The sequence below is a fragment of the Pelobates fuscus genome, chromosome 5 (genome assembly GCF_036172605.1).
Source record: "Pelobates fuscus isolate aPelFus1 chromosome 5, aPelFus1.pri, whole genome shotgun sequence".
Taxonomy (NCBI): domain Eukaryota; kingdom Metazoa; phylum Chordata; class Amphibia; order Anura; family Pelobatidae; genus Pelobates; species Pelobates fuscus.
In genome coordinates this window covers 205,220,805-205,247,957 of record NC_086321.1, presented here as the reverse complement: position 1 = coordinate 205,247,957, position 27,153 = coordinate 205,220,805, and the positions used below count along the sequence as shown (strand labels likewise).

At 38.3% G+C, this 27,153-nt stretch overlaps 1 protein-coding gene across 1 annotated transcript in view; it reads left to right on the top strand.

The window, feature by feature from the left end:
* AOPEP (aminopeptidase O (putative)) overlaps window positions 1-27,153 on the top strand; it is a 579,895-nt gene that overhangs the window by 479,348 nt on the left and 73,394 nt on the right. Inside the window, exons 12-13 of the mRNA XM_063454969.1 lie at window positions 5,062-5,124; window positions 6,810-6,893. Coding sequence (XP_063311039.1) covers window positions 5,062-5,124; window positions 6,810-6,893 — 147 coding nt within the window. The remainder of the gene's footprint in view (window positions 1-5,061; window positions 5,125-6,809; window positions 6,894-27,153) is intronic.

Sequence of the window (27,153 nt, the reverse complement as noted above, 5' to 3'; positions counted from 1 at the left end):
TGCCTTGTTCCTGAGCCTCACTGGGATCTTAAGTGGAGAATAGCTGTGGGATATCAGCTCTCCGCTACATATACTTTTAAGAATTTAACCTAAATTGGTCAATATGGCTCTGAATGAGCCAGGCGCTCAATACAAAGGTCTTCTATTTGGAGACAATTTTGTCAAAGAACTCTGTTCTTTCGTACACACATTCACTGCCTTAGATAAAGCGCAATCTAGTATGTGAAAAGTATTTAACCCTAGGGTTTTTGGTGGGTCCGGAAAAGCCAGGAGCCGTCTGTCCAGCCATACTACCAGAAGTTCGTTTAGGCAGAACCGAGGCTGCTATACAGGGTGGGCCAGTTTCCTGGAACACCGCAATCCACCTGCCTTCTTTCCACAACGGGGTCGACCCTGGGTTGCCCCAGAACCACGAGGCGCCAATTCAGGACGACAACCTTATGGTAAGTCCTCTCAATCTACATTCTGTCCTATTGGTAGTGGGGGGCAGACTAATTCATTTTTTCCATGTATGGTCTCTCATTTCTTCGGATATGTGGATACTAAACACTGTGAAAGGTTATACCATAGATTTCCTATCTCCACCAAGGGAAATAGTTTTTTTCCGACAAGATGCAGACCTTGTCACCAAGGAAATATTGGATCTGATGCGCAAACATGCCATCATAGAAATTCCAATGTCCACTCAGGGTTATGTGAGCAACCTCTTCCTGGTTGCCAAAAGAGGCGGCAAAAAAAAGTGAGACAGCTCAACGCTTATGCAACCCCTTCACCATTTCAAGATGGAAGGGATACATTGTTTGCGAGATCTTCTTCAACCATCAGATTGGATGGCAAAGTTGGATCTACAAGATGCCTACCTCACAGTGCCTATAGCATTACAACACCAAGATTTCCTGCAATTCATTTGGCAAGGAAAGCAATGGAGTTCACATGTCTCCTATTTGGGCTGTCTTCAGTCCTGTGGTGCTTCACCAAACTCATGAAGCCCGTGATAATGCTGGTATGGAGTCGAGGATTACAACTGATAATATACTTAGACGACATCCTCCTCAAAGCTCAGTCTATTCAACTCCTCAAAACTCATCTGTAGTGGACTTTGACTCTACTACAGAATCTAGGCTTCCTAATCAATTGGGAAAAATCCATTGTGATTCCTACACAACGCATAGAATTTCTGGGTCTCATGGTAGATTCTACTTTTCAGACTCTGCATCTTCCAATGTCAAAACTGTCCAATATCAAGAAGGAAATCAGGCACACACTGGCAGCTCCCCAACCTACTCTCAAACAATTGGAGAGAATGATTGGTCTCCTGGTGGCTTCCATACAAGCCATTTTTCTGGGCCCTCTTCACTATCAAGCCCTACACCGCTTACAGACTTCCCATCTGAGGGAAGGTGCATCCTACACAGATATAGACTCATTCTGGACTCAGAAGTGAAAGACGAGCTGAAATGGTGGCTTCTTCACATGGAAGCGTGGAATGGTCATACCATCTTTGGCACAGCACCTGACTTGGTAATAGATTCCGACGTGAGCTTACACGGCTGGGGTGCTCATTGTGGAGATGTCTCTACTGGTGGCAGATTGTCCGATTATGAATCATCTCTCCATATCAACTGTCTGGAACTCCTGGCAGGCTCATTCGCTATCCGCAGTTGCTCCTCAACTCAAGCCCAGTGCTCTATTCTCCTGAAGATGAACAAAAAATATGCTGTCCATTTCATCAATCATCTAGGAGGTACGAAATCAAAGGTCCGGGAGAACCTGGCACAGGGCATATCAGTTACGTCGGAATATATCCCCGGTCTCGCCAACACCACGGTGGATTGGTATTAACGACAATCAAGAGTCTTCCAGGATATCCACCATTTATGGGGTCCACTGGACATAGACCATTTTGCTTCCCGCCTCTACACACAGCTTCCCAGGTTCTTCAGTTGGAGACCAGACCCAACAGCAATAGCAACGGATGCTTTCACCCAAGATTGGTCGTCCGCAAGGAACTATGCATTTCCTCCATTTGCATTGATTCCCTGATGCCAGTCCGCGACTCTGGTGATTGTGACGCCCTGGTGGCTGCCCCAACCTTGGTTTCCTACAGTTCAGTTGAGACTACTCCTAATTAATATCGTACATTTATACTTGATGACAGATAGTATGGTTTATGCATTCATCCAGTTTTATACTTGGATATTACCATAATTCTCCTCTTTCTTCCAGCTTGATTTGACATTGCACCTTTACTGGCATACTCTTCTTGTTGGTGTTCCCCTGTTCTGTGACACGTTTGTCCTTGTTCGGGATCACAAGAAAGAGGAAGTAGATTACGCATCATCGCCTATTATGCTGGAGAGCGAAAGCTGATTGGCTGTTCCCGGCCGCTAGGAAGATATACCTCTCATTGAATGTTATATTTTTTCTTTGCTGCTGAGGGAAATAAAGAAAGAGTGCAGCATAATACTCGCCTCCGTGTCGTTAATAAAATCATGACTTTACGTCCTGTTAATAGTAAAATCTGTGAATTATTGCAATAACTGTCAACCTAAACTGCCAAATTCAACCTGTTTTAATTTATACCTTAAACTACCTGACCACAGCAGTTCTGCTTATATTGCTCATGTTTATACAAAGAAATATAGACATATGTATTCCTAGACTTCCCAGATAGAAATAAAATGTTCTTAAAAGAACACTCCGTTGAAAAAATAAATACACTTTGTATTACTGCATGTTTTTTGTGGGGAATATGAAAAGTCAGCTTGCAAAAGCTACAGTCCTGCGTTCTGCAGCCTCTGCAAGTCCTCTCATATTCTCTATCACAGATTTTCAATCTTGGCCGGGGATTACTCCAATCACAGGCTTCTAATTTAAAAATCTCCTGGGCTGGAGCTGTGATCTTTCATTGAAAAGGGGAGATGGCTGGTGTGGAGCTCTGTGGAGCTAATGGAAGTGGAAGAAAGCCTCCGTGGCTGTCGGAGTAACAGTCGAGGAGGTGTTTTTGCCCAAAATATTTATAAATGTGCAGATTTCTATTGAGTTCAGCAATTTTAGAAATTGTCAGAAATATGCCCTTTGGTTTTCTTTGCACTTCCTGAATACCTGCACTTTGGCTGGTGGTGGGACCATGTGGAAATTGGTACAGTCCACAGCTCTGAGCATGTTGGGAATGGAGGCCGATGCATAAAACCCACATTTACCCTTTGCCACAGCCTCTGTAGCGCGGAAATTTAAATAAAATTATTCTTTGAAGTGTGGCCTACATTATGATAAGGCAGGCAACTATGCTCCGCTCATGGACTCCACTCTGTCCTAGAATGAACCAGGGCCACATAAATGGGGGACTCATAAGAATTTGTCTATGGGTTGGATGGCGGTGTGGATTTTATTCTCAGTGTGATGTCATGTTCAGTGTCATTCATAATATCCTTGATTCCTTCTCAATACAGACTGTTAAGCTGGGAGGCAAAGATTCAGAAATGGCATCATGGTGCAAAAGATATGGGCTTTATTCATCCTTCTGTGGTGTTTTTGAAGAATCAGAGTCACAAATTGTCCCATGTGTCCCAGCTGTCAGAATGACAGTGTGGACCTCATGTCACTAGTTTGCAATAGGTTTCAACTGGAGTGGTTTTCTAGATATTTATAATAACTATGCACACTATTTTGTACTCAATTAGCATGTGAAAGGAATTTGTTTCCAAAGCAGTTTTTGACTAAACCTAATTTACACATCTCACGCAATCCAGCACGAACAAAGTTTTTACGCATAAAGTCGCAACTGAACCTGTATAAGGTTGACAAGTAATGTTCCAAGTGACCAGGCAGCAGCTAGTGCATTACTGCCAAATACCACAATTACCTTCTGGGTATCTGCCAGGGCAGCCTTCACTTTTGCCATGTGCTTTTATCCCTTTCTCTGCCATCCATTCCACTAAAGTTACAAGTGACCTCTTTCCAGCCAGTGCTGTAAGTAAGACTCTTCGCCTGCCAAAGGTTTTGGTAAAGCAACACATTTTATGCAATTAGCCAGTGCCTTTAACCCTGTCCATGCCTTGAGTTCTGACAAAATAAGACGACTTCCCAGTCGTCTGTATTGATAGTACTTTCCCTACTATCAGTTCTGCTACATTAACAAACTAAGCCTGTTTTGTTAACCCTTCCACTGCTAATGGTTCTGCTAAAAATAAAATAACTATTTCATAGATACAGTACTTCTAATACAGGTGTAAGCTTTGATTTTTCCACATTCCTATTAACAGAAAGCAGCTCCATTGATAAGAGCTTAGCATCAGCCAGTGAATTAGCACAGTGAGCCCCAGGGTGGAGTCCCAGCCTGTGTTATCTACACTTTAGAACTGTGGCAGGCTGGCAGGCAGGCAGGCATTCCATCCATGTGAGTTATTTTCTATGTGTTTTGGCAGCCTGTCCCTCCAGTCTAAACACAGCAGCCCTATACATACCACAGGTAATCCTTTTATTTGTGTCAACTGGAGGAGGGAGAGAGTTCTTTCGGAGTTGTGAGTAGAGTCATGCAATACAAGGATGTGGGGCTGAGACACAGCGTAATAACACTGCCAGGAAAGCCTCTACCTCCTGCCCAGTGTAGTGAGCAGGCTCCTCCCCAGCAGACAGAGGACAGGCTGGAGGTGTTTCGTTTCCTAACTCCAGCCATTCTTCCCTGCAGACAGGCCAGTTCAGAGCACGGGATGGGAAGCTGCCTGGAGCACCATGCCTTTCTTCACTGGCCCCTCAAATATCATACCTGCCCCTTTCTAGCCCCTGAGCACCTTGCCTACCTTTTTTGGCCCCTGAGCGCTAGGTCTGCGTGTATGTGGCCCCTGAGCACCTTGCCTGCCTCCTTCTGGCCCCTGAGTACCACGCTGGAGCATTGCATGCTTGCAGCCAGAGCAATGCCTGCCCAGGGTAAATAGAGAGATTCTATGTATTGAGCTGCACCTCTGGGTGCATTTGTGGAGTGTGATCGCTTGTTTCTCCTGTTGGAGAGATTGCTTGCTGATTTGCTTTTTTTTTTTTTTTTTTCTTCTTCATATCTAGCCCTTGCTGGACGAGAGCCAGACTTGGAAGAGAAACAGACTGGTTGAGCAAGTGAATGAAGAGGTAAGAACATGGAGAAGACTCCTGGGATATCCTATCTGCTCCTCTTGTCTTCTTTGTCCTGTACCTGTTGCTACAATGCTGTGATATCCTATCCCCTGCTCTAACAAAGCTGCTAGGTTACCCTGAAACTCTAAAGCATAACCAGCAAGAGTTTTCCCACACCTCTCCTGCGCTAAGCTATTCCTCGAAAGGAAATGAGACTATTTACAGATTCGAAAGTTACTTTGGAAATGTAAATGACTTTAGAGTAAAGTGTATAGCTGTGTGTTGGTGAGCTAGACATTAGTGGAGCAGATAATTGATGCTTGGAGAAAACAGTGTTAAGCTCTTAAGTCTGCAAACTTTATTTAGTCTGTAGAAAAAGTAAGTGAAACTTCGCATCTGTAACTTTTTTAACTGGAGGTGAAGTGCTAAGAAAGACAGACAGGGGAAATACAAGTGTAGAATGGTGCCAGAGGTATGGGAGAGGCATCCTTTGTCTGCAAATATAATGCAGGTAATGTCCTTAATACCTCTTTGTTCTATCAGGTGTTTTCTTTAAGCCTTAGGTAGATATTCTGTGTGTTATTTGTTCGTCTAGAATACTTGATAGGTTATGTTTGTTGTAGCTTGCCTTATCATACTCTTACTCTTTTGTGGCATGATAGAGAGGACCATGTGAAAGTCACCAGAAAAGGCCTGATAGCTGTTCCTATAATTGGTACATTTTCTTTTTCGGTAACATTCCTCACTTGTTTATGCCTTTTCTGACTTCATTTAACTTTCAATGTTTTTCTCAAGCAATCAGACTCAAAAATGTTTTAACGTCATAATGACAATGCTGTACCTATTACATTTTTTATTTTTTTTTCTAGCTAAATTTTAAGTGCAAGAAATACTTTTAAATGTTTTTAATTTTATTTTGTAGGTGAATTAATAGTAACTGTGAATTAATAGTAACTTTTAAAGCAGGCACATTGCTATGTGGTTAGTTTTCTTTTGAGAAGTGTGTAAGGTGATTGCAGGCAATGTTAAGACATTAATTAAATGTTTAGTGATGTTTTTTTTCACTAAACAACTACTTGTTGTGAATTGAAAATCAGATGGCAAATTTTAGGCTGAAATATCCAAGCTGTGATTATAGTTTTACAAACCGGTTATTGTTACATAATTTTGCAGTATGTTTTTCAATTCACTACAGTGTAGTGTTTAGTAAATAATCCCCTTATTATGTTGTAGCCTTTACAACAAAAGAGGCAGGTTTATTACACATTGTTAGTGTGCTCTGTATTCTACTTGGCTATGTCCATGCCATTTGAAAGCCATTACACTGGGGTCCATTCACTAATCTATAAGTTGGGGGTCAGCTGGCAAACCGTAGGCTAAAATTGCTGAGCTAAAAGAATTCTCCAGGACCTGGCATTGGAAATTTCAGTGTTTAAATCATCGATTTTAACCTATGTTGCATTGATCTTGCTGTTTAGTGAATAGACAGACTGTATTTCACCATCTGCATTCAGGAGGTATAAATAGTATGCATAGTTCATAGAATGTAATTTCTTATGGAGGATGAGTGGATTTTTCCCTTCCATCTAGTAAACAATGGAAAAATGTGAGTAGAGTCTGTTTATAGTTTATTACGCAGGCTGGCCATCTGCGCACAAGCACAATATTTCTTTAAACTAGCTATGAAATTTCAACTCCAGGTCTCAAAGTGGATTCGATTAAACCAGAGAAACAGGAGAGGCACCAAGCGAAAACGACAACACTGCGAAGAGTTTGATCAAAAGGTAAAGAGAAAAGGCTTTATTCTAATGGATGTTTGAAAAAATAATGTTTACTTGTCTGTTCACTGACTTCTTTAGAAAATGGTAAATATTAAGTTATTGTACTATTACGGTATATAGCTCAATAAACACCCTTACTATAATTTTATCCCCCTTTTATAAAAGAACAAAGTTTTAATGTTTGTATTTATGTAGCCATAAGAGAGTATTACATAAAGTATTCTGTGGTGAGGATAGCAAAGCACAAATTGTACTTTATTGGGAAAGTAATATCACAAGTGTGGTTCCCTTTGTTTGGTCCCCAGACATATGGGACAGGTCTTTCCCCGTTTGAAAACAATGCGCTCATCATGTACAGCTAAAAAATACAAGTAACGAAAATATAACCTATTTAAATAATGCAAATAAAGTAAATATTAAAAAAAATATGTATATGACCAGTTACATTTAAGTATTTTTATGTTTTCTGCTAATTTTCACTGCTGTTTTTTTTTTCTCCATAAATTGCTAAGTAATATGCATACTTTCTGAATCATGAGTTTGAATATAAATTCCCCCCCTTCACCCCAAGAAAAGTGTTGCCAGTCATTAAAACATCAAGAACAACATTGGGACAGATTTGAGCTAATGCTGTGCCTGCTAACGAAATCCTTTAATTTTGAGAATATGGTGCGCATGGAATGTGTGAGATTTTTTTTTTTTTTTAATAGAATCTGCGTTGCATATATTTACTTTGTCCTGGAGCATGCACGTTGCGGCTTTGCCTTCGCCATAGTATGAGATCTTGATTGCACGTTACATGTGTTCCCCAGTGTATCTGAATAGAAGTTTACTTTCTAGTGTGTGCTGTGGGCACCCCAAGTGGTTGTTAGTAAGGAAGTATGTATTCATTTTTGTTTGTTCTTGGTTTTGTTTTACATACACAACTTTGCATGTAAACTTAGTTTTCTTATTTTAGATACATTTTCACGAGATAGGTGTGATTTAAGCACTAACTTATATGATATGTTTGCCGTAATTGTGTGTATATTTCTCAAACTTTTTTTACTTTACTGTTTGTGTGTTTTATGGATAGTTTTCTTCGCTAACATGTTTTATGTTTTTGTTATAGGACATTTGAAAAGAGAAAAAATATTTTTTAGTTTTTAGCTGCTAAAATTCAGATGCATTGTATTGGGTTTTGATATTAACAAACCATACTTCCTATTAGTGTGGATTCATTAACAAAATGTATATATGGGACCAAGTGACCAGGTCCTCAACTAATCTTGTGATCAAGACATTTGAAAAATCCCAAACAAAAAGTTTCGCAAATCTGTCTATATTTCAGTATACCATCCTCGTACTCTGTAACCTTCTTTGTCTTTTGGTGTTGGTGTACATTAGCTAGTATTTGTTTCTTGTACCAGTTAGAGCTATTTATACATCTCTTTTATGGAATACAAGTAAATTATTATATTTAGATTTACTGGTCTTGAGCCGGCTCATGGCATCTGATGTGTAATGCAATTCTAAAGATGAATTTTAAGTTAAGTAACCAAACAATAGTTGTGTATATAACATTCAAAAGCACGGTCACTTCCAATGACCTTGCAGTTGATATATAACGATGGACCCTTTTAAGACTGTTGGTGACAATTCTTTTTATTTTACAATTTCTACATGCAAAACAAGCACCCAAAATATACTTAATTATGACCTTCTGTGCTTCGGAATATTTTTGCACAGATTGTAGATATGCTCATAAATGCCCTGGTACACCAAGCACAAGAAACAAGAGAGAGCTTTGGCATTATCTTATAGTGTGATTATATTAGTTTCTAACCCACTTATAGCTAAAGTAAGCTGCATTCTTATCTTTCCTTTTAACTGCACCCAATGCAATTTATGTTGGTAATTAAGAATTTATGGCAGTCCTCTGCAAATCCAGCGGAAATTGTTTGAGAAAGGAATAAATCTTTAGGTTTGTATATATTGGATTTGTCACTTAGTTTTAAGGTTTTATTAATCTTATCTTTCAGTTTTATTCTAGGGGTTTTCCTGGTGTGATCTAAGGATCAAAAATAAAATTTACCACGGTTGAACCTAAAAGATAACACTCTATGCTTGTAAAAATAAGTTGCCTTACAATACTTTATAAGGGAGTGAAACTACCACATTTTAAGATACAAATCTGAATGTATAAGATTGATGGTTTTTGGTGTGCACATACATAGAGCAGAGCAGTGAAGGTGTTAATGCCATGCTTGTCAGGCAGTCAGTGCCATCAGCAGTCTTTCAATGTTTTAAAGGAAATCAAAAGCTGCAGTGAAGTTGATGTGCTGCCCCAAGCAGTACAACAGAGGAGTGCGGATTATAGAAACATAATGAAGTGCTTTTGGTCCAAAGCAGACTCAAAGATGTGCAATTAAAAGTTTAAAACGTCCATTACTTGCTCCCTGTCTAAGTCATTTCCTCTGGAACAATAATTAGATCTCTGTTGGTTCTGCTTCTGTCGTGCTCTCTAGAAATGCCTATTCTACTGACATACCTTATATAAAGCTAAATAGCAGCAGTAGACAAAGTCAAAAGGGTTAGATTGGCAGTCCCCTTCTCTTATTTCAGAATGTTTGTTGCTCAAACAAATGTTGTTATGAGTTGTGTGTGTGGGTTTGTTGTGTTTTGTTTTTTTGTTTTTTTAATTTTGAGAAACTTAGAGGTAACAGCAACTTTTTCATCTCAACTTATATTATTCTGTTAGCGTTTTTATACATTTGTATGTGTGTTGGGATAACCGTTTTTACTGATTCTATTTGTTAATTTAAAATTAACCATGCAACGTAAGTCCCTATAAATGTTTTGTCATTGTATTTGGTGAGATTTTATGTGAAAGGAAACGTTTGGGCATTTTATTTTTTTGGTGGAGAGTGATTTAATTGTTTTGCAAAATCTCTATATTTAATTATTAAATGTTTGCAAAACTAATAACAGCTTAAGCGTGCATGCATTGGCTATTTTAATTAAGTTAATTATATTATTATAAATACAAGTAAGCATTACAAATAATTAACACAGGTTTTATGTATTTACGTTTTACCACTTTTTGGTTCCTTTTATATTATAGTTTTGTTTAAATTCTGTGCATTATTCAGCATGTTAAAACTTTATATTTAACAAAATGTGAAACATAATTACAAATTTTAGTTAATAAACTGCTGCGGAATAATTGGGAACTAGATCAATGTCAATAATGATAATAACATCCCTCGTCTCCACCCACGATATGGCAATATTAAAAAAGGTCTAATTTGCTTTTTGGAAATTTTAAGGTTAATTTCTTTCCTTCCTATCAACAGAAGACACATAATTCCTTGCATGTGTTCAAACCCTGCTGTGTCTCAATACCTCCCATATTAGATGAATGACATCATGGCCGCTGGACAATGTATGCAAGATGGAGGTGGAGATTTTTTTTTTTCTTTTTTTTTCATATTGTCCATGATGAAATTATTTCAAAGCAGATTTGTATTTATTTATACAATGTTTTTATGTACACTATATAATAACATCACTATTATTAAAAAAAAAAAAAAAAAAAAATTACAAGGATGGAGAGGGGAGGCACAATGTCTGTCTGTACATCTGTCTTGACCTCCATCCAATATAATATCATCTTAGCTATCCACTTTTTAGTCATATCGTATAGAAATTAAGTTTGCAATGTCAAAACTGATAAATCCTGACTTTATGCCTAAGAGTTAATATAAAATACATTGCGGGTCTCCTTTTCAATTCCTTAAACCATATGTAAACATTTTAATGGACGAGATTAAAGATATATAACATTATAAATATGTATGCTCTGTAACAATTTGCATTAGAGTTATATTGCATATGGATTGTTCACGGTATAGTTTAGAGTGAGCTTATTAAAATGGAAGGCAGTTGGCAGTAATACACGTGCTTACAATAGCCTGAACAATGTTCTCTTTGTTTCACCAGTTGGTAAAGTTTTAATGGATTACTGTATGTCGGGTGTTATTTTAGGTATGCGTTCTCAGACTTCATGGCAATCATGTAATGGAGACATTTGGCTGAAGATGCGAAGGACCATTCTTATTTTTTTTTTTTTAAGGGAGTGTAATGTATAGGGATTAGATTTAAGACCAAATATGATAGTACTCTCCATCCAGTAAAACCATAACACAATGTTAATGTTTTTTTTTTTCATCCACGTAGCCTTCTATATTTTGGAGGTTCGGGGCTGGGATTTGTTTCAAGTATGTTGGGTATATTTCTTTTTATTTAATATTTTTTATATTTGAAAAAAAAATAGTTATTTTGCACGATTATTACTGCCAGGTTTTGCCAGCAAATAGATGTAGAATTTACTTCACAAACTAAGCGTATTTGGTTTGTTTTGACGTCTTGTCAATTATTATTTCCCTTTAACCGTTTTAAGCAAAAGGCCAGCATGACTGAAAATGTCCGTCATTTGTCCTTAAGGCATTAATTTCAATATGCGTTTTAATAGTATTAGCCATCAAAATGTGTTTTTACTAGCTTGTAAATAAAGTGGTTACAGTGAAACTGTATGTAAAATAGGTGTCACTTATAATAATTTTAGCATTATAATGTGCTGGTTGTGTATGCTTTTACATATGTGTCTCATAATAATTAGTGTATTTGAATATTCTACAGCAAAGACTCTAAGGTGTCTATAATTTTTCTATGGTTGATTTCTTTTTTTTTAATGTAATTATTTTTAATATTAAGCTGTGATATTTAATCCATTCTGGGTTTTGACCTTTGCCTAGCTCAAGGCCATTGTATTTAATTCAAACAGTACTACGAAGCCTACGATAAGCTAGCTCATTGTTTTTATAAAAAAAAGTTCTAAGTTAAGAATTAACTTTTAAGGTCCAGAACTATTTCAGGGACTGAGAGGGTGTTTTACATATTTATTTTTATTGTATAAATATATTTCCCTTTTATTTTATTATGAAGAAAATATAAAATACCGTATATACTCGAGTATAAGCCGACCCGAATATAAGCCGAGGCCCCTAATTTTATCCCAAAAAACTGGGAAAACTTATTGACTCGAGTATAAGACTAGGGTGGGAAATGCAGCAGCTACTGGTAAATTTCTAAATAAAATTAGATCCTAAAAAAAATATATTAATTGAATATTTATTTACAGTGTGTGTATAATGAATGCAGTGTGTGCGTATGTGTGTGTGTATGAGTGCAGTGTGTGTATGAGTGCAGTGTGTGTGTGCATGAATGCAGTGTGTGTGTGCATGAATGCAGTGTGTGAATGCAGTGTGTGCAGGGCCGGTGCAAGGATATTTGCCGCCGTAGGCAAAAAAATTTTTGCCGCCCCCTCCCCCCCCCATATGTCCTGACTTCCCCTCCTCCTCCCTCAGTGGTCCTTACCTCCCCACCCCCGTGTTCCTTCACTCCCCCCCCCAGTGGTCCTGACTCACCCCTCCCCTAGTGGTCCTTACCCTCCCCTCCCCTAGTGGTCCTTACTTCCCCCTCCCCTCCCATAGTGGTCCTTATCCCACCCCCTCCCTCTCATAGTGGTCCTTATCCCCCTTCTCCCTCCCATAGTGTTCCTTATCCCCCCCATCCCTCCCCTAGTGGTCCTTACTTCCCCCTCCCCTCCCATAGTGGTCCTTATCCCACCCCCTCCCTCTCATAGTGGTCCTTATCCCCCTTCTCCCTCCCATAGTGTTCCTTATCCCCCCCTCCCTCCCATAATGGTCCTTATACCCCCCCTCCCTCCCATAGTGGTCCTTATCCCACCCCCTCCCATAGTGGTCCTTATACCCCCCCCTCCCTCCCATAGTGGTCCTTATACCCCCCTCCCTCCAATAGTGGTCCTTATCCCCCCCCTCCCTCCCATAGTGGTCCTTATCCCCCCCCCTCCCTCCCATAGTGGTCCTTATACCCCCCTCCCTCCCATAGTGGTCCTTATCCCCCCCTCCCTCCCATAGTGGTCCTTACCCCCCCCCTCCCTCCCATAGTGGTCCTTATACCCCCCTCCCTCCCATAGCGGTCCTTATACCCCCCTCCCTCCAATAGTGATCCTTACCCCCCCCTCCCTCCCATAGTGGTCCTTATACCCCCCTCCCTCCAATAGTGGTCCTTATCCCCCCCTCCCTCCCATAGTGGTCCTTATACCCCCCTCCCTCCCATAGTGGTCCTTATACCCCCCCTCCCTCCCATAGTGGTCCTTATCCCCCCCTCCCTCCCATAGTGGTCCTTACCCCCCCCCTCCCTCCCATAGTGGTCCTTATACCCCCCCTCCCTCCCATAGCGGTCCTTATCCCCCCTCCCTCCCATAGTGGTCCTTATACCCCCCCTCCCTCCAATAGTGGTCCTTATCCCCCCCTCCCTCCCATAGTGGTCCTTATACCCCCCTCCCTCCCATAGTGGTCCTTATACCCCCCCTCCCTCCCATAGTGGTCCTTATCCCCCCCTCCCTCCCATAGTGGTCCTTACCCCCCCCCCCTCCCTCCCATAGTGGTCCTTATACCCCCCCTCCCTCCCATAGCGGTCCTTATACCCCCCTCCCTCCCATAGTGGTCCTTAACCCACCCCCTCCCTCCCATAGTGGTCCTTATACCCCCCTCCCTCCCATAGTGGTCCTTATACCCCTTTTTTTTTTATTATTAATTTTTTTTTTATTATTTTATTTCTTATTTTTTTTTCGTCCCCCCTCCCTGCTTGATATATGGCAGGGAGGGGGGCTCTCCTTCCCTGGTGGTCCAGTGGCAGTTCAGTGGGGGGAGAGGGGGGCTGGCAGAGCTGTAACTTACCTTTCCTGCAGCTCCTGTCAGCTCTCTCCTCCTCTGCGCCGTCCGTTCTGCTCTTCTGTCAGCTTACACTGTAAGTCTCGCGAGAGCCGCGGCTCTCGCGAGACTTACACTGGGAGCTGACCGAGGTGCTGAACGGACGGCGCGGAGGAGGAGAGAGCTGACAGGAGCTGCAGAACAGGTAAGTACAGCTCTGCCAGCCCCCCTCTCCCCCCAGTCTGTATTATGGCAATGCAAATTGCCATAATACAGACTCTGACTCGAGTATAAGCCGAGTTGGGGTTTTTCAGCCCAAAAAATGGGCTGAAAAACTCGGCTTATACTCGAGTATATACGGTACATGTGTGGTATTTTATGAACAACAAGGGCAGCTAAATCACATCCCTTAGGGGAGGTTAACATCCTACCAACTGAAATTACTCCCCAAAGAGTTTTGTAAAAACTCCTGTCCCTCACCACAACCAAAAAAGAGGTTGATGTGCTCTTGGATTTACTTGGGGACAGTTGAGCACGTTGTTTCCCCAAGGATTAACACCTTTATGAAATAATGTTTGAGAACACAAGTAGTATTCCTTGTGTCCTACTTACATCCACTAGTAAGAAAGAGCAAGGTCTAAGGCCTTGCCCTGTGAGCATTTCCAAGCATGCGGTTTGTAACAGTTTCAGTCACAAATGGAAAATGCTGCTTATTCAACATTCACTGGCCACTCCAGTGCAGGATCTGTCTCATGTATTATATACACAGCAACTGCAGAGTGCACACACATGTACAACAGGTTTTATTGTATGACATGCAAGGACTGGCACAGGACTGACAGGGTTTTTGTCCTCTAACTGTTACTTGCCTCATGGCAAATGATATTGGGTTTGTTTTTGATTTTTCTTTACTCAATTTAATTTTGAAATGGCACCTTGATTTTTGGGTCATTTAAACCTTCCAGGAACAGTCAAGGTGTGCAAAACTCTCAGGGTTATTCATTGAACATTGTTGAGGATTCAAAGGAAATTTCTAATTTGAAGCCAAAATAGCTGAACTGGGAAATTTCCTGTGTCAGCTATGCATACAATTTGGCTATTTTTGTCAAACGTTTTGAAATTCACTTTGAATTACTGTCAATTATCGCTTTAAAAATAACCTTGTCATTTTATTAGTATCTTAGTAACCCTGTAGCATTCTTTTGTTATGTGGTTTTTCCGGAACATAAAGAATAAATACATCATTTTTATTTTATTACTGTTCATTCGTTATCTTAATACTATAATTTCCCTTAACTCATATAGTAGATGTCTCTTTTTAAGGTTTTTTTGCGAACGCAAATTCTGAGAAATCTAATTATTGCTGGAATTTTTTTTTTTTTTTTTTTTAGCTGAGATACAAATTGTTATGCTGAAGTGAACAAATTGCTAATAGTGTGTTTCTTATGAAAGGAACACTTTTGTTAAGTAGAATTTAAAGAGTTTGTCTTTGCCAACTGCTCATCTTACAAGTAATGCATTCTAGCGTTGTGGTTATTTGCTGCTATCATCAACTGCTTTCTTTCACAAATAGTCTTGAAAAATAGGCTTATAAGGACATTGGTCTTCTGCCAGCTTTACAACATCATTCCCTTACAACCATTAAAAGGATCAGTGGCCCAGTGAAAAACCCATTCTGTGTGAACTCTTAGCTATGATTGACTGAGCATTAGGCCACGAGATGTGGTCACAATGATTAGAAAACTCTTTTACTTTTTTTATTTTTTTTTGGCTTGTGTGGTCTTCTTTTGAAAGGTAAGCATTGTCTGTAACTTAATTTGTATGTCTTACTGAGTTTAGATTGGAATATTTTGTGCATGTGTGTTCCTGCTTTTTATTCAGCATCTTTATTTAAATGTGGAAGCCTTAATTGGACACATTTTGCAGAAGCCACACCAAAATGCATTTTTAATCAAGCAGTGTACTTTCTTAGCAAATGTGAGCAATATAATATTGATACTTTGCAAGGATTTACTTTGTGAAGGGAAAAAATGAACTTGTTTGTTTCTTGTAAAAAATAAGATAGTCAGATCTGTCAAGAAGTGGTTTCTGTACCGTCACCATTTTCAGAAACCCTACAGGCAGAACGCATGCATGATGGCGTGTCAGTGGGCCATATATTCTAAAGAAATAGACAGGAACCACTTATAAATGCTTAGCACAGCAGTGAGGACTTTCTTTTATATTGATTATCTTATTATTTTTATTTATATGTGGAAACACTGCACATGCATTTTATACTGTGGTGTGTTTGATGTCAGCCCTCTCAACACTTCCTGTAGGAACTGAGGGAGTGCTGGAGTTATAGCAGTTTTTAAATGTATTTCCAAAAACTGCATCTATCATCAGGTCATCATGTATAAAAAAAAATCATGGTGTATATGATGCTTTAGTAAGTTCCTGTCCAGATATTAAGGCTGGAATAGAAGTAGTGGACAACTTGAAGTAATATTTAGAGGGAACAGTGTCTCCGTATTAGCTACACTAGCACTTGTGTGATTGCAGGGTGTTGTATAAATCATATACCCTAGTATTTAGAAGAGGATGTCATGGGTAGGAAAATGGCAGGTATCCGCATGAAATTAGATTTATTTTTATTCTGATGTAAGATTGTCCAAATATTGCAAAACTTTCAAAAGACGAAGTAAACTAAAAGCGCACTAGTGCAAATGAACATTGTTTGAAATTAATGCAATTATAACATTTTCCTTTGAAATATTAGTGCCAGTTTTCATATTCATAGTAATTGGGCTGATGCATTTCCATATTGTTAATAGAACTCTCTGGAAACTGCATCTTACCAACAGAACTCTTGACAGGTGGGCATCTGGGCATTTTTGTAACAAAGCATACACAATTAGTTGACAGACACTTTTATATCATACAAATGTAACATGAAACAATTTCCAAGCAAGTCAATTGTTACAGGACACTATAAATGATTGCTTAATTTCTATATACATATCTCACAACATTTCAAGTGGACAAAGAGGGATATGGTGTGGGTGTGGCCAGGGTGTGGAGCTATTTTGTGAAATCTTAGGTGACTTAGTAATAACAATTATGCAACTAAAATGTAATGTAGAGCATGAACATTGTATCTGATTTCCATAGACTGATATGTATGTATATAAATATATATATATATATATATAAAATTATTATTATTATTATTTTATTTTTTTACATATCTATTGTAGTTTAAAGGCACATTATTGTGAATATTATTGCTTTGAAGCTCTGTTATGCACTTGGACACACCAACAAAATGGGTGGCCCTGAAAAGAGACATTAGGATAGAAGAGGGACAGAGGGATACCGTTTCCTTCTTTGGGACATCTGTGTGTGACCCATAAACCACCTTCAAAACAAACATGGTCAGCATCTTATTCCCATGATGCATTTGGTGTGTGCACAAGCCACACATAGAGAACACTGGCAAGAAGATTAATTTACTTTGGATTCCAGTTGATTTTTTTTTTTTTTATAAATAGGAAAAACTTTTAACTAAAAAGAAAAGAAAAAGGGGGCAGGGTTTATTTCAAAATATAACCAATAGAATGTTACCTCAAAAGCAACAGGTCATCATGAATTTAAAGGACCACTCTAGGCACCCAGACCACTTCAGCTTAATGAAGTGGTCTGGGTGCCAAGTCCAGCTAGGGTTAACCCATGTTTTCATAAACATAGCAGTTTCAGAGAAACTGCTATGTTTTTAAATGGGTTAATCCAGCCCTCAAAGCCACTAGTGGCTGTCATTGAAAATCACAGTGAGAGTACGCAAGCATCCATAGGATAATGCTTTCCTATAAGACCGGCTGAATGCGCGCGCATTCAGCCGAATGGGAGGAAAGGAGGAGGATCGGAGGAGAAGAGCTCCCCGCCCGGCGCTGGAGAAAGGTAAGTGTTTAACCCCTTCCTCTCCCCAGAGCCCGACAGGAGGGGGACCCTGAGGGTGGGGGCACCCTCAGGGCACTATAGTGCCAGGAAAACAAGTATGTTTTCCTGGCACTATAGTGGTCCTTTAAGGACCAGAATACCTCTTTCTCACTTGTGGTTGTATGCTGCTTGCCATACTGTGTATCTTGTATTTTAACATGTGTGTATGAACTTTAACCCCTTAAGGACCAAACTTCTGGAATAAAAGGGAATCATGACATGTCACACACGTCATGTGTCCTTAAGGGGTTAAACCTTTTCTTGTCTGGGTGGCAGAGAAATTAATGGCAATGCAAATGTATTTTTGCTTTTTATTTCAAACGTATTATCCCTCCATTTTATGGTTAAACCTTTTCTTGTCTGGGTGGCAGAGAAATTAATGGCAATGCAAATGTATTTTTGCTTTTTATTTCAAACGTATTATCCCTCCATTTTATGGTATCTGCAAGATTTCATTTTGGTGTATCTGTATTCTTTAATTTTGCAGTTTGAATTATTCAAGCTTCGAATGATAAACTTGGTGCAAAGAGATTATAGCTGTAAAAGCAAACCAAGAAGTGATCAATCACTCTACCATTAGATGGGCTGTATAATTTATTTATGAAAAAATGAGCATTTAGAACATGATTTACAGCAGAGAAACAATTTAGGGAGGACAGGAGAGAGATATTTGTGCCTAAGTGTTCCAAGAAGAATAGAAAAGGCATTCTCTATAGAAACCACATTCTGAGCAACTATTCACCACAACCAGACTCTTGTGTATATAAAGATCCTTTTCATGACTGATTTAATGTGATAATGCCCAGTGCTTTTTATGTGGAGCTATAAAGACACCTTGTCACTGTGAATGACCTATGATCTCCAAACATTGGAGCTCACCATTAGTTTGTTCATCTGGTTGCACTGGCTGTTTTCAGTGTCATTGTTACATTAATTATGTGTTGTTCTAATACGTATTCATGTGTCACTTAATAAATTGAGAGCTCTTTTCATATTTTGCCAGTAAGTATTACTTGTGTGTAATTTTGCCTTTTTGTTTACCGTTTCTATGTACAGTGTATCTGGGTAAGTAAATATAGCAAAATTCTTTTACCCACCTTTCTTAGTAGGAAAAGCAGTCTTCATCTTTGTCCCAAATATCGTATTTAAAATCCAGTACCTGCACTCTCAAGTGTGATTGGATCCTATTCTTTTAGCTAGAAGTTACTAAACTAAATGTAGGGATTGTTAAAGGCTTTGTTCCCTTTTAGTGTGATGTAATCCTTGTTTTTGTTGAGTTATTTTTTGTGAATATTGGCTTTTCTTTATTGTCCAACAGATATATTTTGGGGGTCAAATTTCCCAGTTGGCTAATTCATCAACTTGTTTAAAGGAACACTTGTACGAAGAGTGTCTAAGCACCCTCTTCAATTATAAGTAGTCAAGCTGTTTAGTAACTGTTTGACTTTTTATAAGTGATTTGCACCCAGACAAAGACATGTACTTTATAGCACAAAACTCATTACGCTCTTTAATTTGGGGGGATTGGCCAAAAATTCAGTCCACATTACGTTATATAAATTATGAGTGAGAGATACATAAAAGCAGAAGAGATTGTGAATAATATATAACAGAGCTGAACAATGAGTTCTGTCTGAGTAGATCCAGTGAATTCAATGCCAAATGCGTTGGGTAGTATTAGGAAAATCTCCAGAGACATTAAGGATAAAGCTCCATCAGTTAATTTTTTTGTTTTTGTTTACATATTTACATGTTTTTCATATAACAATAAGACGCACGCTTTATAATCCATCAAGTGGCATCCTAACATGTTGTTGTTTTTAATGATGTGTATCTATCTATTTTGATCTCTTCCTGTACATATTTTCTCAAGCATATCACTGGTTAGTGCAACGAGTCCTTAATTCTATCCTCTCATTCTATTTTATCTGTTATAGTGTGCTGTGTAGCCCCTTTAAGTTGTGTTGAGTTGTGCATTTTTATATTTTTGTATGTATTCCTGTTTGTTACTACAAAAATACCAGTTCTAGTATTTATTGCATCATTCATTGCTGTGCATTCCCTTTGTAACATCATATTGCAGAGTTTACCAAATGTCTAAAATGTATGTCTTGTTGATTGATTTCAGCCACGCAATATTTATTATAAATGTGTGTGTGCTTTTTGCTGTTTAGATGTTCCCTGTTAGTAATTATTATTTTCAAACAGTAGACCATTCAGTGGTTAGTTTTCTGCTGTTTCATCAACCACAATTGTCTTTAATCTTTCGAAAGCCTTGCACATCTGACATTGGTTTACCAAAATGTAAACTAGTGTTGCTCACATGTCTCAAGTCTACAATAAAAGCCATGTAGGTGTGGCAGTGCTAACCTAGCATCGTACTTACCCACTAAACTATACTAGTAGACTATACAATATGTTTTCTTGTAGGAGAACTCTTTATCTTTCAGCAACATGTATGCATGCAAAACTTTATGTAAGTTGCTTCTATTCTGCATTCTTAAGGTGGAACCATTGCATAAAACATTGATAACCATCTATACGTTAGGTTAACTTTTTTTTTTTTTTTTTTTTGCATGGGAAGCTCCATTTTCTTTTACATTTATTGTAAAGATTTAGCAAATTGCATCATAATCCAGTTCAGTCCAGGCACAGTCAGGACAAATATCTCGAGAAGATAAATAATTTTTTTTTATTTTTTTCATTTCTCTTCACCTCTCTGTTTTTTCTTTGCTTTCTGCCAGGGCTATGGACTGACGGGGAATCACTTTTTTTATCTGGTTGAGCAACCATGTTGGGTTAGGTAGTAGAGTCGGACCCAACATGGCTGCTACTCAAGCTAACGTGCCTGCTGCTGCGATAGCTCTGTGTGCTCTGCTGCCAAGTTAGAAGACAAGTTAGGTTGAGCAACAGTTGGTCAGATAACACTAGAATCTAAATCAACATGGCTGCTCATCAAATTTTTGACCCCCAAATCAAATTTTTGTTAATATTTTGTAAAAATAAAATAAATAAAAAATTCAATATACAACATTAAAAAAAAAATCATTAAGTTTCATTAAATGTAATACATCTTGATGACAGTTGTCCTTAAAGGCATTTTCACTTTTAAGTGAATTGACCTTCAGCCAAATGAAGGATGCCCATACCTCCCCAGTAAAGATACCATTGTTACATAGATGTCTGTCATTTTGCTTTATATAGCTATGCTACAACATAGATTTCTTTGTAAACCGCAACACCAGCAAGAAATAGGCCACAAGCATGCATTGCTACTTTAAATGATCTCCCCTGGGCCGTTTTTCAGGACAACATGTGATCCCATCTCATAGGACTAAGCGATCATGATCCAATTATAACTTAACACTATGTCCTTAAGTTGGAATGTTAACTCTCGCCATCTGTACACTGCGCAAGGAGACCAACCAACATGGAGAACATATTTTGGAATTCTATAGCTAGTTTTTTGTTTTTTTTTTACAAATATTAGGAGCCAGTACAGTAGATCACACTGACATGTTCTAATTCATAACTGTTTGCTTAATAGTAAAATTTAAAGTAGGGCATTCACTTCCCTTGATTTTCATGTATTTATTTATTTTTTGTATACGAGTAGGCCAATTTGTTTATCTGCTTAATGTTTATACATTTCAAAATGTGGATGTAAAGTAGGTTTTCTTTTCATTTCGTGATGTGTATATATTGCCATTTTTCTGTCAGGATTTGAGAACATTTACAAAAATATTTTGTGTGTCTTTTGTACAATCGGTGAGTTGCACATAATAGCCCAACCTTTAAGTTTAATTAAAGAGACACTCCATGTACTTGGACCGCTTTGATGCATACATTAAATGCAATTGTAAATTAACTAAATGGTTTAAGTCATTGTCCAGATTCGAAAAATACAGATGGTGCCCAGATTCACTTCTCTTGGTCTGAATTCCAATAGTTGATTAAAAAACTTTGACTTTGTCAGCCCTAGAATACACCCACATAAAAAATTAGCAAAAGTCCGTTGTTGACCTGATAGTGGTTCGTTTCAGCTCATGAAATGAGATGCTGTTTGGAGGGCTCTTTCGCTCTTATATAAGAGTTGAGTAATTTTTTATAATGGGCCAAATCATGCCAACAAATTCTCCCTGGAAATATGTTGGAAACCAGACTGTACTTAAATTTCAGCTTTATTGCTTGAACAGCTTCCATGTTGAATGTAACTTCATGTCCCTTGCTGTAGAGGACACTTACAGGTTAAATATATGTATTAAATAATAAAAAAAAAAACTAAATGTTATTGAGTTGAAAACGTACTCCACTGGCAAAAGTAAGTCCTACAATATATCCCTGTACAACATCTGCAAACCAAGAGGCATAATAGAAAAATAAATGCCTTGGATGCTGAAAAACTATACATGACTATATAACAAAAGACCACATTCACTTTTGTAGTTCCCAGACCCGCATTTCTGTAAGAATCCGTCTCATTGACTTACTGTTGAATAACAATATTTGTCAATGCATATAGGAGTTGGACAGGAATTGACAATCTTCAGTGCTTCAGATTAGGGCCGTCTTTCCGCACTTGCCCGGGGGCCCCACAAGCATAGGGGCCTCACAGCATTGCCCATGTACCAGGCCGACAAGGGAGATCCTTTGATCTCCCATGCCAACCCACGGAGAGCCAATCCTGCTCACTTGGTTTGGGCCCTCTCGGGGCGGTGGGGAGATAAAAGATGGGAGGGAGAGAGGACCTGGGATGCAGTTCCTCTTACGAGGATGATGATCTGAGCTTTGCCATGGCAATGCTTTGACATAGCATTCAGCTCATTGAAGGACTAAAGATCTATATCTGTAGATCTATACTACTCACCACCGGACCACCAGGGTTGGCATTTCCCCCCGCCTCCCACCAAAGGTAAGAAGAAGGGTGGTGGCACTGAGGGGGGACATGAAGCTTTTTTTTTTTTTTTTTAAATAAAAATAAATACAAAATCCCTTTAATACACACACACAAAAGCCCTCTCACACGCACCCCTCACTGCAGTCCGTGTGTGTGTATTCAGCAGTCTGTGTGTTTGTATTGTATGAATGTATTGCATTTGTTGGAGGTAACAATAAATATGAGCTTTATTTTATATAAATAATTTAAATTTTTATTCCTGTGACTGGTTGTGTAGGCAGGGCCCCAGTGCACTGCTTTGTCCTGGGGCCCATAATGTTGTTAAGATGGCACTGCTCCAGATGTTGCGGACTACATCTCCCATAATGCTTTTGCAAAAAATAATGCTGGCAAACCATCATGGGAGATGTAATCCACAACTTTTCGAGTGCCGAATGTTGCCCATCACTGGATTAAGATAGGAGTGTACTGATGCCCAGTCATAAACAGATGATGTTTCATGCCTTTTGGGGCTCTGCACTACAGCCCTGGCTTTTATTTCAGTGTTGTAAATCTTACAAGCCACATCAGGCTAAAAGTTATTAAAATTGTGATGAGGCCAAAAAATACGAAAAGACACCTATAATCTATGTACATTTGAAATATTGTTTTATTTTGGTACGTACTAACTAATTTATGTGTTAGGTGTTTTTTTTTTTGTTTGTTTGTTTTTTATATTGCATTATTTTTATAGTGCAGATACAATAAATTTTAAAGCCCACCCAGGCGTTTCCATTTAATTTAAAAGCATTAAGTATTAATTTGCATATACTTCAGCATTACTAACATTTTCAAGCTTATATAAAACATGGCCATTTTGTATTGTTTGTGTGAGTACATTATATATGCATAGAATACATGGTATATAGAACGTTCGTGTCATGGAATTAGATTTATGGAATGTACACGTAAGTGCAGCTGTATCCTTGATCATCTGTGTATTGCTGGATGATTGGAGCACTTACTGGGCGCATTATCTATGAATGCGATAGTTCTTTAAATTCTTCCATGCCACAGAAGGCAAGCACAGCATATCAGGTTACTGTACTTTCTATCAGCAAAGCAGTGGAAATGCATTGAGTTGACTGCTCTCAGTATTATGCAGGGTTATTTTAGCCTTGTGAAAGTTTATATTTTGAAGACTGTAAACCCCAGACTCCAGAAGGATCTAGCTAGGAATCTTTCATTTCATGGAAATGGATTTCATGCTGAGAAGACTTTTTGCATCCAACTCTGCATCGCCAGACTTTGCATGTTTTGTGTTAAAAATCTGGCGCTTTATTTGACTCTTATAGACCAATTTTGACGACAATACGGACATTATGTGACTTACCACGTAACTTGAGTGACAGTAATTTTAATAGGACATTCTTCCTGCTTCCCTAAGAGCAGTGCTTGTCTCATAGTCTAGTCATTCAACATACGTTATTAGGTTAAGTCTGTGTATGAAGTAAGCTGAGATGGATGGAGAGGGTGTTAGGTAGGGCTCAGGTTTCACGTTGCTTCGATAACTGTGTAATCCTATTGTATTTATGCTTACAATTTGTTGCAATCTTCAAATAAAATTACACCCCTTTTCAGTGTTTGATCTGGCATAGAAAATCAATGTTTGGCTATGATTAACCATTTTGATTATGGTGTGTTTTTTTAAATATAATTCTTCTTACGGACCCCATCTACATGTGTAATTTGGTGTATGGTAATTGAAATATACATCTACTTTTATTGCAAGGCTCAAATACAGATTTTTGCTGGCATTCAAAGATTGTCACATTTTCTATGATTTGATCAAAAACCTGAACCCAGTTCCAGAGTTGATAAGAGTAAGATAACTTGTATTCCTTCCACAGTCTTGGTATTGTTATATATCATTTGTTGGTGGATCTATGCTTAAAATATTTGTTTTCTGCTTTGTTAGTAGTATGTTCGGTGCGGAATAGAAAAGCACAACCAAATAATGGTTTAATGATTATTTCCCTCTTTGTCCATTGCCTTTATTTATATGTATTAGTTTTTCTTTCTTGCTCCAGATATTTAAAAGAGGCTCTGATACCGAACCCAATCCAAAATTAGTATTTAATAAAGATACTACTTAGTCTTAGTATATTTCCTAAACTTGACACAACTTGACAAAAGGAGGATCTACTACCGCCATCAGGTTTTGCTTTTTTTTCCCCAGCCGGCAATAGTAAGGGAAAAGAGCATTGTCTACAGAGGGTCTCACAGGATTCTCCATAGTCCTCTGTGTTTTACTATCACACATGAGTGTGATTACAACACTGACATGGGCCACTTGCAGTTAAAATGTCAGGAGCTGGAGAGGAAGACCATGGCAGGGCTGCGAGGAACAGGTTCAAAAGTAAAATTACCTTGTGGCCACCAGACACTCAGCGGAACAATCAACTGTCTGAGTCTTTTTAAAATATGCAAAAAAGTAATACCTTGAATACCTGGGCACCTCCATTTTGTTCTCCTCTGTCCGTGAAGTCTTCAGTTTGCACGTCTTTGTGATTCCTTTAATGGATTGTTGGTAAATTAGCTTAGCAACTGAAATTGTTTAAGCTCTACCTATTGCCAACATTTGTGAAAGATCATGCTCCACATGAGAAAAGGTTGCTCTTAAAAAATAGGGGGACACAAAAGGATTCATTTTAAAGGAAAACCTGGAAAGTGATAGAGCCACTTTACACACTTTTCAATAAAGGACGCTGACAGATGTAGACTCTTTTTTTTCAGGAAGGCCTGGTTATTTGAACACATATCAGGGTTTTAGATTTCAGAATTGTAACTGTCACACTTGATAAGAAAAGATCATACGGTACTAAAAAGCTTTAATTTGGGTTTTACTGATGACCCAAAGGCCATAGCTAGTGCCTGCTCTCTTTGTGTACATTTCAGGTATGATAAAGTATACAAACTATACACATTTGCGATAAATCACATTCTCAGGCTTGAATGGCAATTTATTTCACTTGATATTTAGCAGTTAAGGTATGGAGCCTGAATGTGAAAGTATTAAAGTACATATAATATAAAAGTATTATAATACATACATTTTCCTGTATCGTTATTATGTGCGCTAGTATGTACTGTATTGTTTGCTTTTTACTGTGTGTGTGTTTGCATGTGTGTGTGCTTATATACTAATCAGATGGTGCCAGCTGCCATAAATCCCTTTCTGGAAATCGCTACTGCAAATTTGCATGGCATTGTATGTGGTTATTTGCATGAGTGTATTGTATCAGCTGTGCCTGTATGTCTGAAGAACAGACAAACATGGATTCAGGGTGGTGTGAGCGAGAGAGATTTTTAAAACCGAAATCTTCAAATGCTAAGGCCAAGATTTTGATCAAAGAAATTGAAACACAAATCAAACTCCGTTTCCATTATATTTTGAGAGTAATAACTAGGTTTTACCAGAAGCCCTTTTGTTCAAAGCTATTATTGTGTGTTCATGTTTCAACTGGTGATGATCTCGAGTTGCTTGTTTTAAATCACTTTGAGGGTTGATTTCTCTACTCATTGTGCAATCGGTTTGATCACATGAACATGGCATTTCTGCTTTTTACCTCCCATTGACAAATTATATCTGTCGAGTATCATTAGAGATTCATAGGAATCCAACTCTCCTTGTTTGCAGCCATGGCATTTGTCAAACTGATGGCTACAAGTCAAAATGTATAACTTGCAGGACTCATTTGTCTTAAACAGTCATCAGGTTTCCATTTTTTCCCTGTAATTACAGACATACTGTCAGCATCACTTTGATACAGTTTGAATGCAGCTCTCACGTAATTCCCATGTTCTGATTCTGTGGATATATCCAGTAGTTTTACTCTCCAAACTGCTTGATTTATGTAATATTTAAATAAAATAATACCATTTATCATATGAACTTCACCCATCACATGAAAAACATTAAATATGGACTTAATAGAAGGGGAACATTTTGACATGTTGTCAATTTATACAAAATTAGTTCTTTGATACCTTGTTGTCCTGTGTAATTGCAGTATCTAAATTGTGTTGGATTTTAATATTAATAAACATTTCTGTTTCTAATTTCTACCGGTGGGTGAAATTACTTTTTTTTTGTTCAGTTACATTATATGTGATTTCATAATTGATTTATAGTTTGCAACAGATATCACATAATTTATATGTATCTTGTTGATCTCTACTATAAAAGGTTAGTATAGTTGGGCCAAGACAGGTTGTACATTCTGAGGGCTTAGACCTCAATATATGTGTTTATTTAGCAGACTGGAATAAGGTGGAGTAGGTTAGCACACTGCAGTCAGCATCTTTATGCACCATTCTGTATCTTTTTATCATCCGCCGAGCATCACTGAAGAATATTGACTTTTGTGATTTTTTTTTTTTTCTGCCAAACTGGATTTTTATGGTTGAAAATATGGCTTTAACTAGATGTCTTCATGAAATACATACCAACATTTAAATTGTCCAAAAATGGACACTGACATTCTAGGAAAAATTGTGTAAATGTAATTTAGAACTAGAACAACGTATCTTATTTACACAGACTGGTTTGTGAAACCATGTATTGTAG